Source organism: Trachemys scripta, chromosome 3 (assembly GCF_013100865.1).
Source record: "Trachemys scripta elegans isolate TJP31775 chromosome 3, CAS_Tse_1.0, whole genome shotgun sequence".
Lineage (NCBI taxonomy): Eukaryota > Metazoa > Chordata > Testudines > Emydidae > Trachemys > Trachemys scripta.
Window position 1 is genome coordinate 122035308 of NC_048300.1, and position 18308 is coordinate 122053615.

Consider the following 18308-nt stretch of genomic DNA (forward strand, 5'->3'; position numbering starts at 1 on the left):
TCCTAAGACCCCCCCCAACTGCTCCCCAGGACCCTACCCCCTACCTGTACCCTGACTGCCCAAAACTTTCTCCACTCCCCCCAAAAAGCCCCCCCCGAACTCCCGACCCCCCCCCTGTTTCTTGACTGCCCCCTCCAGAACCTCCCTGCCCCTTCTCCTGCCCCCTGGCCCCCTTACCCTGCTGCTCAGAACAGGGTGTTGGGCTCTGTGCGAGCCGGACACGTGGCTGCGCTCCCCAGCACAACAAAACCCGGTCCCTGGCCCTGCACAGTGCTGCCGGACCGGGCTGCAGGGGAGAGCTGCCGGCTCAGAATGCAGGGCGGAGCTCCTCTACAGCTGCTCCGGAGTCCAGCCCGGGACTTTCCTGCAGCCCTCCCAGCCGCTCGCTCTGCTCTGCTGGGGGAGGGGGGAAATCCCAGACATTTTGAGTTATTTACAAATTCCCCCCGGACGCTATTTTTAGCACAAAAAGGAGGACATGTCCGGGTAGATCCGGACGAATGGTAACCCTACCTAACTAGACAAGGTTTTCACAGGGATAAAATATCCCATAGCTAAATAGATCCTAAGACAGGAGTGGGGGTGGAGGGGAGAAGCCCCCGCAAAACACCATAAATAAAACCTCAAAAGACAAAGTGAACAAAAACCATCTTTAGCCTTGCAAAGAATGTCATTGATTTGGCAAGCGAGGAGAGCATTCCGAAGTTGCAGGCCCTTTGTGGAGAAAGTCCTGCCTTCTGCCCTCTTGTGATTATACAGTGGAACTACCAGCTGTTCCAGTAATACTGTTTTCAATTGCTGCGATGGGAAGGAAGTAAGGCAGCAGACAGTGCCTCAAATAGATTGGCTTTTATATGCTAATACTAGGGCCGTTGATTAATAGCCATTAACTCAAGCCATTAATTCAAAAAAATTAATTGCAATTAATCACCATTTTAATTGCACTGTTAAACAATAGAATACCAGTTGAAATATATTAAATATTTTGGATGTTTTTCTACATTTTCATAAATATTGTATTCTGTGTGGTAATTTAAATCAAAGTGTATATTATTTTTGCTTACAAATACTTGCACTGTAGAAATGATAAACAAAAGAAATAGTATTTTTCAATTCACCTCATACAAATACTGTAGTGCAATCTCTTTGTCATGAAAGTGCAGCTTACAAATGTAGATCTTTTTGTTAAATGACTGCACTCAAAAACAAAACAGTGTAAAACTTCGGAGCCTACAAGTCCACTCAGTCCTACGTCTTGTTCAGCCAATCGCTAAGACAAACAAATTTGTTTACATTTAAGGGAGATAATGCTGACGCTTCTTATTTACACTGTCACCTGAAAGTGAGAACTGGCATTTGCATGGCACTTTCATAGCCAGCATTGCAAGGTATTTACATGCCAGATATGCTAAACATTCAGATACCCCTTCATGCTTCAGCCACCATTCCAGAGGACATACTTCCATGCTGATGATGCTCGTTAAAAAAAATAAGCGTTAATTAAATTTCTGACTGAACTCCTTGGGGCAGAATTGTATGTCCCCTGCTCTGTTTCACCCACATTCTGCCATATATTTCATGTTATAGCAGTCTCGGATGATGACCCAGCACATGTTGTTCATTTTAAGAACACTTTCACTGCAAATTTGACAAAACACAAAGAAGGTACCAGTGTGAGATTTCTAAAGATAACTACAGCACTCGACCCAATGTTTAAGAATTGGAAGTGCCTTCCAAAAGCTGAGAGGGACGAGGTGTGGAGCTAGCTTTCAGAAGTCTTAAAAAAGCAACACTCCAATGCGGAAACTACAGAACCTAAACCATCAAAAAAAAAAGGTCAACTTTCTGCTGTTGGCATCTGATTCAGATAATGAAAATGAACATGTGTCGGTCCACACTGCTTTGGATTGTTATTGAGCAGAACCGGTCATCAGCATGGACGCATGTCTTTTGGAATGGTGGTTGAAGCATGAAGGGACACATGAATCTTTAGCGGATCTGGCACAAACATCTTGCGACGCCGGCTACAACAATGCCACGAGAACGCCTGTTCTCACTTTCAGGTGACATTATAAACAAAAAGTGGGCAGCATTATCTTCTGCAAATGTAAACAATCTTGTTTCTCTGAGTGATTCGCTGAACAAGTAGGACTGTGTGGACTTGCAGGGTCTAAAATTTTACATTGTTTTATTTTTGAGTGCAGGTTTTTTGTAGGTAATTCTACATTTGTAGGTTCAACTTTCATAATAAAGAGGTTGCATTACAGTGCTTGTATTAGGTGAATTGAAAAATACTATTTATATTTTTTTTTTACAGTGCAAATACTTGTAATCAAAAATAAATATAAAGTGAGCACTCTACACTTTGTATTCTGTGTTGTAATCTAAACAAATATTTGAAAATGTAGAAAACATCCAAAAATATTTAAAGAAATGGTATTCTATTATTAACAGTGCGATTAATTGCGCAATTAATCGCAATTAATTTTTAATCGACAGCCCTAGCTAATACGCTACAAAAATCAGACTGAAGAAAACCCTTAAAATTTAATCATATGCACTCTTTTAAATCATTATTTTAAAAGACTAGAGTGACATTTTTGAATGTGTGAGCAGGGATACTGGAACAATTTTTATAGTAGGGGTGCTGAGAGTCATTGAACCAAACTGTTCCATCACCTGTCTGCGTGAGTCTGCGGGACCTCCAGAAAATAAATAAATAAATAAATTTCTAGTGAGGATGAGGGGAGAAACACAAATCTGTTTCTTTAAATATTGACAGAATTGAAAGTTCTGTTCAAAATCAACTTATTACTTAGATTAAATTTGCCTTATTGCAGTATAGAATTATTTTGAAGAGAAAAAAACACCACAGCTTGCTGGTATAGGTTGTACTCCTTTTATTTGTCAAATCTGAAAAAGTGACATTAGTTAGGAGGGGGGAAAAGGCCAAGTAGGCAACTGGACGCCGTGGAAGGAGTGTTTGGAAATAAGGGAAGGAGAAAGATGTGATGTTGAACTATTCCATGAATCTGCAGTGCAAATGTCATCTGTGGCCAGCATTTTTTTTCAATTAACCTTCTGAGGCTCCTAATAAGAATTCTTGTAGCACAGGCTGCCTGATGTTCTTTAAACCATAAAGGTTGTATAATAATATAAAATGTCACATTGACCTTAATTTTGATTATTGGCTAAGGATTTATTAAACATGTATGCTAGTTATGAATCAGTGTTTAAGCTTATCACTGTTACACGGGGCTCTTGCCCATTCTCTTTATTTGAATCTTGCTTACTAATCATTATAGGATTTTTAAAAGTATGTTGGTAGTTACAAGCAATTAAGTTAAATTGAAAAGTAACATCCTGATTCAGAAATCTGTTTAGACATTTTACTGGTTTCATGGAATGGAATGGAAGAGAGCAAACTATTTACAAGTAAGTCCCATTGACTTCAATGGAACATGCTTAAGTGCTTTGCTAAATTGTGTCTTCAGTGGGACTTCAGCAGCAGTGCTGCATATGCTAGGAGTGCAAATTTGTCCCTATTCCTGTTAAGGAGAGCTAAAAGGCAAGATGAGCCAGCTTTTTGTACCGTAGGATCATGAAATGGAGTGGGTTAACTTTAGCAGGGACCTCTGAAATCTAGAACCACGTTTTTGTGGCTGTGGTGGTCCAGCAGGGATAAAGTCAACTTGTCTGGGAAAACAGAATTCTGTTACCAACCTGAGTCCAAATGAGCAAAAGTTTCCTGTGATAAGTCACTGATAATACAACAGAACATATATGTTTTCATGTTGTCTGACTATATCACTAAAAGCTATATGACATTATATTCCACTGTAAAACCAAGGTGCTAATATGACAAATAAATCATTATTAATAGTAATGCTTACCACTTATAAAATGCTTTACAAGTTCACAGTGATTTTCCAGCATTAATATAATGAATCAGATAGATGCAACCAAATCAAGTGTTGTTGGCCACTCTTTTTTTATTTTGATGTCCCCTTTCAGTGTCATTGCAGGATATTACAATGCGAAAAGCTTTCCGGAGTTCCACAATTCAAGATCAGCAGCTGTTTGACCGCAAGACTCTGCCTATTCCTTTGCAGGAGACTTATGACACTTGTGAACAACCTCCCCCACTCAATATACTCACCCCTTACAGGTAAGTGTGAAAAATCAGGAAAAAAAATCCCCCCAGTAACTTATAGCAGTATTCTGACACCCTTACTCATGTTGAGTAGTACCATAATCTTGGAGTAGTCCCATCCACAACAATGAAACTACTTGTGGAGTAAGGATGGCAAAATCTGGCCATCAACGTTAATACTACTGTGAATGTTATGCCCAGCTAACATTGGTAAGAAAAGCCATTCTAAAGCTCCATATTTGTTAAACACTGTTTGTACTGAAAGAGAGAAGTAAAGTTAAAGCTAAATTCCTTTTAAGATGTATTCTGTTTCTGCCAAGGAGTACTGTATACAGTATACAATCCTGTGACTTGAATCTTATATGGTGTGACCAATTTCACAATAGCATCTATGAGAAAAGGGAAAAACTCATTCCAAAAGGATTGTGCATTGTTGCCATGTTCAGTGGTTTCTGGCAGAGCACAGTCAAAACCACATTTCATTCTAAGACTTGATACAGCAAAATTAATCGGAAAGAAATTATTCTCTTCCTGTGACATTGACATTCAAGGTAAATTTGATGCCAAAGAGCACATAATAAAATGGAAGAGACATTGATTTTTAGTCCATTACAGGTTTCTATTTATTGGATAATAATAATAATAATAATATAACAGTTAGTAAGAAGCTAATTTAAAAAAAAACCAGGTGATTACACTGTTGTGGTTAGTACAAAAAATGAGCTGAGGGTTTGTTGCTTTCCTAAAATTATGTTGAATGCCTATTTACATGAAAAACTGGTCCCTCAACTTGTACTTACTGTTTTGGGAGATAAATTAGAGTCACATTTTAAAACAATTTAGGGCGAGTGGATTCATTTATTCGGGACACTTGTTATCCCACAACTAGCATTAAAACTTATTTCTAAAATAAGGATCTGACTACAAGGAATGATGGGGGGGGGGGGGAGAGAAGGTTTTAGAGGCACCAACATGAGAGTATTAGTACTGGAAATAACTAACTGAAATAATAAAAGGTGAGCATACAGAGGAAGAGAGAGATTAGAAAATATTGCTCCCACAGTGTTACCCTCAGAGGCAAGGTGTCTAGATTTTCCAGCATAAAGGTTTAATACAAAAAGCAGGAGAATTAGTCTATCATAGATTCCTAGCCTCAACAGAGCTGTTTGCAGATTTTATAAGCCAAAAGGGACCCCTAAAATGCTCTAGCAAACTACAACAGGAGAAAAAGTGACTTCATTGAGGTAGACTTTACCCTGTAAAATTCACATAATCTTTTCTTCTTTCAATTCTGTTTTTTGTGAGTCTCCAAATCAATCTGGCTATCCATGTTAGAGAGGCTTATTTATTTATCTTTAACATGTGTACTGATCTTTAGTATAATTTTAAATCTAATTATTATGCTTCAGGTAAACTTACGTGTTGTAGTAATTTTTTTGATAATGTACTTGAGGCAAAAACCCTGACTATTGTGTTTAAAAATGATGCTGCAGCTACCTGAATAAGCTGTCTTTACATTGCCTCAGCATTTAGTTCCATGTGCTACCAAATAAACAGTATGTTCTATCTTGATAAATTTACCTCAGAGATGACGGAAAAGAAGGTTTGAAGTTTTACACCAATCCTTCATATTTCTTTGATCTATGGAAAGAAAAGATGTTGCAGGACACCGAGGACAAGAGAAAGGAAAAGAGAAAGCAGAAGGTATTATGTTCCAAGCTAAATAGCTGTGGGTTATGTTTGCTTGCACATATGATACTTCACTGGTTCTGCAATTTAAAAAGTTCAGTTCTTTACATAGACAAATAGTCTTTTCAAGCATATTGAAACTGGCTCAATGTCATTCAATCAATTTTTCTTTGCCTTTTAAATAAGACACCATTAAAAGAGCCCAGGGTTTTAATGCTGTCTCATCATAGTTAACAGCAGGTTTACCAAATGCTATGAATTCCTCACAACAGTAAAAAAACTCTTACAAGAAATACAAGAAGAATCCAAGGAGGTCTCTGGAGTCTTCTTTTAAAATATGAATTCCCAACAGTTTTATAGAGAAAGTTGCTTGGAACATTTTTGAGAAATGTTTACTATAAATTAGCATTAATATGGTAGAAAGGGAACATTTTAATTGTAAAGAAAGGATAAAAAACTGAAGGGAAGCACTGCTACATGCTTATTTTTTGCCATTTATATTCTACATATTTCATAGCATAAATATGGTATCGTGTAGAATGCAAATGTGAGAGGCAGATTCAGAATCTCATTTAAGACATATTTCAAGCCAGATTAGATTTAGATTTTGAATGAATTTAATACCATCATTCAGTTATTCTTTAGCTAAGTATCTTATAAACTGAAGTGTCTCCCTCTATTACGCCTTCATTTCCTGTTCTGGTTTGAATAATTTTTTTTTCTTGCTCTAGAATCAAGATCTCTCTCGCTGTTTTGTAACTGATTTTAAAAGCATTCCTCTTTAAAAAGACTGTCGGTTTTGTTTGCATAACTCTTACAGCAGAAGAATCTAGATCGCCCTCATGAACCGGAAAAAGTGCCCAGGGCGCCTCATGACAGACGGCGAGAGTGGCAGAAGTTAGCCCAAGGTCCAGAGCTTGCTGAGGATGACGCTAATCTCTTACATAAGCACATTGAAGTTGCTAATGGCCCAGCCTCGCATTTTGACTCAAGGTTTCTTTTGTTTCTTTATTTTGAGACATTCATCTTACCCTTGGCTAAATATATTTATGATGTAAATGACTGTATATGTGGTGCAGTACTCAGAATGCAGTGGTGATAACAGAATTGCCTCTACCAAAAGAGAATTTTGAAGTTCTTTCACCCAGGTGTTTTAAATGGTTTATTATTATCTTGTCATTTTAAAGAATACTTTATATCTCTGGAATTCATTGTTATGGGGGATGTGGAGGTGTGTGTCATTGTTACTCACTTATCAGTCTAATATCATTGGTGCAGGCTTGCACACAGATTTGTCACTGTATTTCAGTTCTGACCTACAACAACCCCTGTTATTCTAGTCTTCTGATTTATGTGAGCAGGAACTGCCAGTATTATGTGGTGGTTTTGTGATGTGAACAAATTATCCACTTGGATGAGATCACTGAACTTATTTACTCTTGATTAAATTTAGAATTTGATTGAAGTTTCTGCAAACCTTAACATGCTAAATTCTCTTTTCATAATATACTTTTGCAGGCGACTGACAATAGCATTTCAGGTAACATAGCTGTGGTGTTTGTGCAAAACCAAAAGCATGTAACCAACTGAGGAACTGCACTAGGAAAGAGATGACACTCAAATAACCTTAATCTTGAAAATTAAAAAGAAATAGGGGTTTTGGAGGGGGTGCTTGTTTTTTGTCCAGCCTTTTAAATAAGACAATTTTTAAGATTATCTGGTAGCCCTATTAATAGTAGTTGCCCGCTGCAGACTGTAGGATCCAGGATGTTGTGCCTGAAATCAAGAACCTGCCTATTGAGAACTCTGACCTAGTAAAAACTCTACTTACAACGATGTAGAATGAAAAGTCAAAAATGGTTTCAAGTGTAATTTACAACTCAGGTTATGATGAAACCCTCCTTAAAGTGCAGCTCTTCTGTGGAAAAAAAAAAAAAAACACATACGTGTATTCCACTGTGTTAGCTCCCCATAATGAGTTCACCCTCCCTGCCACACCCCTCATGCAGGTCTATGCCTGATTCCACAGCAAAGTGATTGCAGAACCACTTGAAAACTCAGAGCCCCAAGGATCAACAGTGACTATCTAATACTGTGCTTAATTATTACAGTCATGAGCACTATCCGGAAACCTTCAGTAGAACCACCAGCAGTTAGAAAGTGTTCTGCAAACACTTTTCCTCCGACTTCAGAGAAATTGTGATCTTTATCAACATTAATTAAACAGTTACATGTGTAAAAATTTCTTAATTGGTGTTGGATCAGATCTTTAAGACAAAAGCAGGGGTTGATTTTAACAGTAGATTGAAGTACACCTCTACCCCGATATAACGCGACCCGATATAACACGAATTCGGATATAACGCGGTAAAGCAGTGCTCCGGGGGGGCGGGGCTGCACACTCCAGAGGATCAAAGCAAGTTCGATGTAACGCGGTTTCACCTATAATGCGGTAAGATTATTTGGCTCCTGAGGACAGCGTTATATCGAGGTAGAGGTGTATTTTAAGCTGTTGGATGAGTTATCTTCATTTTACTGCTACTACATTATAGTACACTTTAAGTTATCTTGTTGAAGTATATTAGCTTGCAACATTGTGTTTGTAAGATCAATTGAACTCTATTTTAAGTTGTGTGTCCACAAGACAGTCAAACACAGGAATGCCTTGATAAATGTTTTATAAAACCGTTAGAAGTACTACAATATATGATGTATTGCTATACAATTTAGGAAAGTAGTAAAATAATGTTTGTATATGAAAAGATTGTGAATCACAAACCACTACAGGCACATGACTGTTTCATACTGTAAACCTGTTTCTAACATCACTATTATATTTGTTTAATTCAGTAAAGTCTGAATAATAAACACTAACAGACACGTACTATAGGAATTGTATGGTTTACCAATGAAAAAACGTTTAACATTTGAATTGCAGTAGGGCAGAAAGGGAAAAGAAAAAAAAGATTAAAAAACCACAGTTCGATTGGCATCTCTTGTGCAGAAAGGGAATTTAATTCAGAGATCAAACTAAAGTATAATACAGTAGCTGAGCTGAGTAATGAATGATTTCTACTAATGCATGGGGGGAGGGATAGCTCAGTGGTTTGAGCATTGGCCTGCTAAACCCAGTGTTGTGAGTTCAATACTTGAGGGGGCCACTTAGGGATCTGGAGCAAAATCAGTACTTGGTCCTGCTAGTGAAGGCAGGGGGCTGGGCTCGATGACCTTTCAAGGTCCCTTCCAGTTCTAGGGGATAGGATATGGCTGTGATCATCAGCAAGACAGTTTTTAAGTGGAAAATTTCCTTTGTTTTGTCTTAGACCTCAGCCATATGTGGATCATATGGATGGATCCTACTCCCTTTCTGCATTACCCTATAGTCAGATGACTGAACTTCTGAGCAGAGCTGAGGAGCGAGTGTTGGTCAGACCACATGAGCCACCACCCCCTCCACCAATGCATGGTGCAGGAGATGTGAAACCTATACCTCCTTGTATTAGGTAAGGAGTCAAGTTTGGAGTCAACAATAAACTGATGTACATCTCTGAAAAAGGTCCAGATACACAACACTTTGCTTTGAAGAAGCAAGCAGTATCATCATTGTACTTGATTTCAGCCCAGAGAGCAACATAGACCCAAGGTTCTCAGACTGGGTGGAGGGCTGGCCTGGGCGGGGTGTGTCCAATGTATTCTAGGGGACATGAGAAGCTTTGGGGGGGGGGGAGGGACGTACTGCGCATATTTTACCCACAGCAACAAATAACTAGCAAATCTGATTCCTCCAGTTGTATCAGGTTCTCAGATGGCACTGTGCATTTTGACAGATTTCTGTTAAGCTTGCATAGCATTGTACAAAGTTGTTCGTTACTATCTGCATGTTATTCCATTTGCTACAACACAGTCTGCACATTTAATTGTAAGTTTCGACCACAGTCACGTTTTGCTCTTGCTCTTATAACAATGGATCATTGGCTCTATTTGAATCAATGGCTTACTGGTTTTAGTATTTAGTCAGAGTTGCACGTTGATTTTTTTTTTTTTTAATCAGCATATGTACTTGTGTGGTGAGGAGGGGGTGTAAACTACAGAGACAAAGAGCGGGGGTGGGATGAAATAAGTTTGAAAACCATTGACAGACAATAGTCTACAAAATAGATTAAATTATAGACATTTCTCTCTGTTTATTTTTTTTCTTCTTTATGTCTTTCTAATACTGGATGGAATATTGGGATATAATCTAAACCAGGGGTAGGCAACCTACGGCACACGTGCCAAAGACGGCATGCGAGCTGATTTTCAGTGGCACTCACAATTATGCTTTTTAAAGATTTTAAAAACCTTTACATACAAAAATAGTTTAGTTATATATTATAGACTTATAGAAAGAGACCTTCTAAAACATTACAATGTATGACTGGCATGCGAAACCTTAAATCAGAGTGAATAAACGAAGACTTGGCACACCACTTCTGAAAGGTTGCCGACTCCTGATCTAAACCAATCACCCTGACAGTATTTTTCCACATAACTTCATATCCAAGCAAAGTCATACTTTATGGATTAGATTTGTATAGGGTTCCCCTTATCTTTATCTGGAATATACAAGAGTAGATCTAGATTATGTTGTTACATCAGCAAAATAGTTTCATCTCTATCCAAATGAAAGTATTTCACTATCCAAGGCACATGCACAGAAATATACCTCTTTTATTGGGTTAACATTTGTAATGAGTGTTACATTTTCCTACCTGAGTATTCTGATTGAGAAATTCCTCTAGCAGCTTATACTTAAACATTTACAGTCATCTCTTGTCTCTGAGGACTGAAAAGGTCACTGAACTAGACAGTGTCTTATGTGTAGATATACTCCTCTGTAGCTATGCATGACTGATCTTGTATGGTACCACTGGACCTATCAATGAACTTAAACCCATATCTCAGTTTCAAAGTAATTTTATTAGTTAATCATTCCGTAAAAATAGTCCCTTTAGAATAGGGCTTTCAAACAAATAAAAAAAATGGTGATTAATTGTGAGATTTAAAAAAATAACTGCAATAAATCACAGTTTTAGTTGTACTGTTAATACATTTATTTAAATATTTTTGGATGTTTTCTATATTTTCAAATATATTGATTTCAATTATAACAGAATACAAAGTGTACAATGCTTATTTTATATTATTTTTATTACAAATATTTGCACTGTAAAAATGATAAACATTCTGATGACATGTTCAGTTTCACCATCTGAGCCAGATACCACCAACAGAAGGTGGTTCCGGTTCTGTAGTTTCTGCACGTTCCACACCTTGTCTCACTCAGATTTTGGAAGGCACTTCAGGTTCTTAAATCTTGGGTCGAGTGCTGTAGCTATCTTTAGAAATCTCACATTGGTACCTTCTTTGCATTTTGTCAAATCTGCAGTGAAATCTCTGGATTTACTACTATGTGTAGGGAAAATCTTTCTTACTGTAGGAAATATGAAATATACTCGGGTATTTGCCTGAGTACATGTATAGGTTAGCAAGAAAAAGGCTGATTATGTTCTACCCAAACAATAAAAAAAAACTAGACTGTGCCTTTAGATTGGGTAAATTTGATTTCGTGGGGATCTACAGTATCCATGCAGTTGTCACATCAGTACATTTAGCTTTATTTATAACCCTAATTACTGATCTTTATATATATATTTTTGCTTGTTAATATTTAAATTTAATTATATTAGCCAGTTTTTCCACTTTGTGGTTTTAATAACTTGCCCTACTATTCTATATTTCAGTTCCACCACAGGTTTGATAGAAAATCGTCCTCAGTCACCAGCAACAGGCAGGACACCAGTGTTTGTGAGCCCCACACCCCCTCCTCCTCCTCCTCCTCTTCCATCTGCTTTGTCAACTTCTTCACTGAGAGCCGCAATGACTTCCACCCCTCCCCCACCCATACCTCCACCACCACCACCTCCAGCAGCTGTTTTGCAAGCACCAGCAGTGCCACCTCCACCAGCTCCTCTCCAGATTGCTCCTGGAGTTCTTCATCCAGCTCCTCCTCCAATTGCACCACCTCTAGCACAGCCCTCTCCTCCAGTCACTAGAGCTGCCCAAGTATGTGAAACTGTACCAGTTCAGCCAGTTCCACAAGCTGAAGTGCAAGGACTTCCTCCTCCCCCCCCACCTCCTCCATTGCCTCCCCCTGGCATTCGACCCTCGTCTCCTATCTCAGTTGCCACCCTCTCTCACCCTCCCACAACCATTGTTCCTGGCCCTCATGCTCCACTGATGCCTCCATCTCCACCATCCCAAGTGATTCCTGCTCCTGAACCCAAACGCCACCCATCAACTCTACCTGTAATCAGCGATGCCAGAAGCGTTCTACTGGAAGCAATACGAAAAGGTAACGTTTGGCCACTAAAAGAACAACAGAAGTTGGTCTCAGCAATTTAATAAAACAAATTTATTTTTAACAGATGGAATAATTTACACCTCTGGAAAAAAAGATTTGACAAGAGTATCTTAAATCTGGTGCTGCTTTGTATTCTGTACAATATGCAGCTTGCCAAGTAGACAAATTTTGTTCAACTCATAATTGCACCTATCAGGAGTGTAGTTTAGAATGCAAAAACCAGTTCTCCATAAAAGTTAGCTAAGGAAATGTACATGTTTCTAGATGATCGATGGAGATTATCTTTTAATTTCTAATTATCTGAAGAGTGTCTCTTGATACATTTGTTCCAAATTGTATGGAAAGCAAAAATGTTGTCAAGAATATTTTTCACAAAAGCTGTTCGCTAAGAGCAGAGCAGACCGATTGGCATTTGATCCTGTTTTTATGTAAGCATCTCTCACACACATTACTGCAGTGCAATAACAATGTAAGGACAATATTCAACAGGTTTTTTTTAAAAAGATTAAATCAGTAAGGGTTTTGTTTTGTAACCCTGAGCTGTCTAGTGGAAGAGTGGGTCCCAGAACCCTCTTGCCAATATAAGGCAGGAGAGCACAGGGGATGGGGGAACCTTCTGGAGCAGCACCTTACTGATGCTCTCCTATCTTGCAGATGCTTCATATCACAACATGTGCACTGGTGGTCTAACTATGAACCCTTAGGGCTGTGGGATGCTGGTGCATGGTTATAGGGTCTCTTCTAGTACTGCCCTGAACCAGGGATGAAAGCGGGCCGGTACTGTGTACCGGTAAGAACCCCCACCGGCTCACACCCAGCCCATATTAAAGCACTGCCACGGCTCTGCTTTAATGTCCCTACCCTTTTGCCTCCCCTGTTGGCGGTCCGTACCAGCAGGGTCAACGATGGGGGGAGAGGGGGAAGGGCAGCAATGTTAAAATATGTTCCTTTGCTGCGGCAGCGCTTTAAGGATCCTCAAAGCACTGCCACAGCAAAGGACCGTCCGCTGCCCCTTGCCCCTGTCAGCGGCCCTGCTGGTAGGGTTCCTACTGCCAGGGCCGCCAACAGGGGAGGTAAAAGGGGCAGGAACATTAAAGTGCTGCTGCCACAGATGACCCTGCAGTGCGTGAACGTTCCTGCCCCTTTTGCCTCCCTCTCCCCACCCCCTCGGCCGCTGACGGGCGGGGGGGGGGGGGAAGGGAAGGGAGCAGCTGCCCTGGCTCCCGGCGATTTAAAAGGGCCCAGGGCTCCGGACGCTGCTACAGCAGCGTCTGGAGCCCCAGGCCCTTTAAATCAACACGGGAGCCCTGGGTGGCACAGGCCAGGCAGTCTGGAAGGGCGGCTGGGGGATGCTCACCCCCTGCAGCCCCGCCACTTCCGCCCGAGACGCCGCCCCGGCCCTGTACCGGTAAGCGTCCTAAGTTACTTTCACCCCTGCCCTGAACACTAGTTGGAATCCTTCTCCAGTGTTTTTAGGTACACTGGGAGAGGCTTCCCTGCATCCTCTTCAACATACAAAGCAGAATTTTTACTTAGAGATATAACATGGTTTACAATAAGCAAGTGTTTTCTAGTGATTAGAGCAGAGAAGTGAGAGAGGAGAGACTCCTGGGTTATAGTCCCTGCTGCAAATCATGTTACTTAGGGAAAGTCACTTGTCTTAACCTCTTTATACCTCACTTTACTCAACCAACAGGACCCTGAACAGTATAAATCAAAGGGTTCTGAAGGAACTTCAGAATGAAGTAATTGAAGTGCTTTAAAACAAATGCAATCTTTCTGTGAAGTAAGCCACTATATCAGAGAACTGGATGGTAACAAGTAATAAATATATCTGTACAAAAACTGGTAGGGATGATCCTGGGAATCAGACTAGTTAGCTTTGCTCTAGTACCAGTAAATGGATTGAAGTGACAACTAAAAACATAGGTATAGAACACCTACATCTAATAACTAGCATGAATTCTTTAAAAGGAAATCATTCCTCCTCTCTAGTCTGTTAGAATTATTTGAGCACGTCAGCAAAAAAAGCATATAAGGAGAGCACACTGGCATAATTCATTTGAGTTTCTAAAAGCTTTTGACAAAATCCTACAGAAGATACTATTAAGGAAACTAAGTAACCCTGGGGGTGACAAGTAGAGTAGAGTCACAGATTAAAACCTGGCTAGGAGACAGGAAATGGAGTAAAAACAGATTTTTAAACTTTCACCCTGTTGAAGACTGACTGAGTGTTCAAAGGCTCCCTACTGGAATCTTTATTGTTTAATATTGTGGAGGCACCGGCCAGCACTCCATCGTTAAGGATGAGTTCCATTTTGCGCTTAAAGCAGGGATTCAGCCTCCCCACGCTAACATTTACACTGCGTATAGAATGAATTTTCTGAAATTAATCAGTTAATGAGTTCGCATTAAAATCAAATTTCAAATGAGTTGTGTACGACATATAACATTTGTCAGTCTTTTCTTGTCCCAAATGATTTTAACAATAGACTTGCAAACTCTTCAAATTTCTTTAGTTAAAATATATTGTGCATATACTATATACTTGGAAACAAACAATTAGGTTGTAATTAAGTGAAGTTATTAATGATTGTTATAATTATATAAGTTACAGTCCGCATCTGCTCACCGGTTCAGGTGACTTAAATGAGCTTTTGTGACATTAGAAGTAACTCTACAAATCACCACCCTTTCTCTAGCTATTTTGCATGCAAAAATTCTGTTGATTGTAAGGACTCAGTGGCATGAGGAAAACTGGACATGTGTGCCAAGAATTCTAACTGGTAGGAAGTTACTTTTAAAGGGTCCATGGCCACATGCTACCTTGGACATCAGGGTTTGAAAGGCCTCCCATGGCACTGCTGCCTCAACTGCACTGCACAACAGACAGAGGCGATGCTTCAAGGGGGCACGCAGGGTCAATTGTCCTCTTCCTTTTCCCCCCCACCCCCACCCCAGCAGCCAACCAGGTGGGAAGCAGAAGGGGTGGGGTCAGAGCTACTTCTGGCTGTGCTGGGATATTGCCCAGTGCAACACAGCAACTGTCTGGGAGAGTGCCTGGCTGTAGCAACGGCAGGCTGCCCCCTGCCCAGGCTGGGCTTCCCAGGACCGTGGCTGAGTGAGCCAGAGCCCCCCCTGCTCCCTGGCATGCTCGGAGTTGGCCCCTGTCCACGGAAGCCGCTGCCGCCCCTCCCCAGCCAGCTCTCCCCCAGGGAAGGAGCAATGACCCGGAGTGGCTCGGGCCTGCTCCCTGCCCATCCTTGGCTGCCAGGGATGGCAGCCAAAGGTGCCGGAGGTGGGAGCCAGCACAGTGTATTATTATGCATGAGAACAAAGAATGATTATTCTGATGTTTGTGATTTAGGTATTCAGCTACGCAAAGTCGAAGAGCAGCGTGAACAAGAAGCTAAACATGAGCGCATTGAGAATGATGTTGCCACTATATTGTCTCGCCGCATTGCTGTGGAATACAGTGATTCAGAAGATGATTCAGAGTTTGATGAAGTGGATTGGTTGGAGTAAAATAGATACATTGATATACACTGAATGCTAATGTCCATTGTGGTGATTGTTCTTTGAAAACATTTGATGGTCATTTCTAGTGGTTTTTGTATTTTTTTTCTTTACACTACACATCATTAATCCATATTTTTCTACTTTTCTGTTTACAAGAAAACTACTAGCACATCTTTGAAACTAAATGTTTTACAGTGGCTTTTCTTTTCTTTTCTTGAAATAACATATTTTGTTCCAATAGACCACTAAGTATTAAGCATGGGCAGCTGTTGGTAGAGTAGCAGTTTCACTATTTTGGCATATCTTAACTGTGCACTTTGTGAATTTTAAGTTAATGAAGGTAACTGAGATTGAAATTCCGAGGGCAGCTGTATGTACTAATGAGCCTTATTCCATTTTTGATAAATGTTTTTAAAAACCTAGCTATCAAAATATACATCTGTACACTACAAAGGTACATATAGTTAGCAGCACTGAACACATTGAAAGGAAAAAGATCTTTGGGGGCTTTTAATATTTTATTGTTGTTTTTTAAATAATTATGGCCTTATTTGAATGTTTAGAGGTTCCCCCCTCCCTCCCAGGTACATATCGTGTGGTACTATTTTGCCTGCATACAAAAGTTTAAATTTTTTCTGTGTGAAATCTTCTGACTTAAACATGCTGTGTAACTTATGTAACTGTTAAAAATAACAGTTTGGTTTAATAAATGGTAAATGTTCTTAGCTGTTGCTTTTTTAATATAGTCATCCTTTTTCTGGCATTACTTAGGAGCTGAAGGGCAAGATTTTCAAAAGTGCCTAAATCACTTCTTATAAAAAAAGACTACTTAAGCTTTTAAGTAACTTGGGTTAAATTTTCAAAAATACCTATGGTACATATTGGGGGGGGGGACGGGGACGGACCAATAATCAGAACAAATATGTTCGTTGAGGGAGAAACCTGTGAAACAACGCTGAAAGAGAACTAGATGATATTGCAAAATCATGTCTCATGCGGTCTAATTTATACTGCATGTCAGCCACATCTATATACACAAAAAGCCAATGCAATTTTGGACTCAATTCAGAGTTCTTCAAGTAGATGCAACCATGTATTCCACTTAGGTGTGTGCACGCCCAATGCACCGGACCCAGGGACTTTTGCCTCAAAATACCCATAGAGGGGCAGCGCTCACATCTCATTGCCATATCCCCTGGCTATATGAGGCAGTGCTGCCCTGACTCCCCCTCGGTTCCATCTTACCACCAGTGGCTGGAGTCGGAGCTCTGTATGGTTTGTGTTCTTGCAACCTCTTTATTTCGTAGTGACTTTTTATAGTTTATATATAGTTAATTAGTACCCTTAGTATAGTGTGTGTTAGATTTTGTTTATTTCCCTGGTGATGCCCTCACCGTTGTGTGGGGGAGCATTCCCCACACTCAATGCTTGCTGTGCTTAGGCAAAGCCCACTTCAAGGAGCAGTGTTCAATTTGTAAATCATGCATGAAATGGTCTCAGGTTGCAAGAGATCTTTGTCTAAAGCAGCATCTGCGTGAACAGGCCAGGCAGCCTGCTTCAGCACCAAGGCCTACACTGGATTGGAGGTCACCCTCAGGTTCTGAGGGTGCTACCACTTCACATCCTCCAACTGGTACCTCTCTGAAGAGATTGAGAAGTTGCTGCCCATCGAGTGTGGCAAGGAAAAGGTCACATAAGACTGATCATGGCCACTCCAAGTCACATGGGGACTTGTCTGCCTCCTCCAGAAAGATCACAGACTGGTGTAGTGTGAATGCCGGTGCACAGGAGTAGGTCCCCTCAAACACTACCATGCTAGGAAGTCAGAGACTCTATACCATTGACTCTGGTTCTGGATCTGGGGCATCCATTGAGTCTACGGTAGTACTGATGAGCGCAATACTGGCACCAGTTGCTTTTGTGCTGGTGGCATATCAGGCAGCAATGGACCTTCCCTGCCTTTCTGTCCCAATCTCCCTTGGTCCAGGGCTGCATTGTTTATAGCTCCATTGGCTGGGCAAGCCCCTGAACCTGTGGGGCCATCAGCACCAAATCCTGATGTTTCCCTTCCACATTCAGTGAAAGCGGGGCTGAGCTGGGCCAAAGTCCTTCCTCAGCACCTGGAACCTCTTCAGCACCCCTACTGTTGGTGTTGCCCACTTTAGGGGTTCAACACTACTTGCACCACCGGAAACAGCAGAGGCATACTCAGTTCGCGGTACCATTTCCACCATTGGTGCCAGTTCCTTCTTCATTTTGGGCTCCAGATGAATCAGACCAGTTGCTCGCACCCTCAGGGCTGGCTCCATCTTTATCCCCTGAAACCCAGGACTCCTCGACATCCAGGTAGGGATCTTCCTCCTGTTCTCCATTGCCTGACCCACATCAGGGGCTGCTCCTAGAGCACAAGGGGTACCAGAATTGACACTTGTCATGGGACCCCCCCTCTGTTGCAGAGGTCCCACTCCCTCAAGTCATTCTAAGCCCACCGAGCAGGCCTGTGGCAGTGACTGTTGATTCACCGCAGGCCCAGACACTGTGAAT

At 40.7% G+C, this 18308-nt stretch overlaps 1 protein-coding gene across 4 annotated transcripts in view; it reads left to right on the forward strand.

Moving 5' to 3' along the window:
• WASF1 (WASP family member 1) overlaps positions 1 to 16489 on the forward strand; it is a 177693-nt gene extending 161204 nt beyond the window's left edge. For all 4 annotated transcript variants that reach the window (XM_034765890.1, XM_034765889.1, XM_034765892.1 and 1 more), the window contains 6 exons: positions 4015 to 4168; positions 5740 to 5857; positions 6663 to 6835; positions 9166 to 9345; positions 11626 to 12236; positions 15613 to 16489. In XM_034765890.1, coding sequence (XP_034621781.1) covers positions 4015 to 4168; positions 5740 to 5857; positions 6663 to 6835; positions 9166 to 9345; positions 11626 to 12236; positions 15613 to 15770 — 1394 coding nt within the window. In that variant the 3' untranslated portion in view covers positions 15771 to 16489. The remainder of the gene's footprint in view (positions 1 to 4014; positions 4169 to 5739; positions 5858 to 6662; positions 6836 to 9165; positions 9346 to 11625; positions 12237 to 15612) is intronic.
• Positions 16490 to 18308: the final 1819 nt, after the last annotated feature.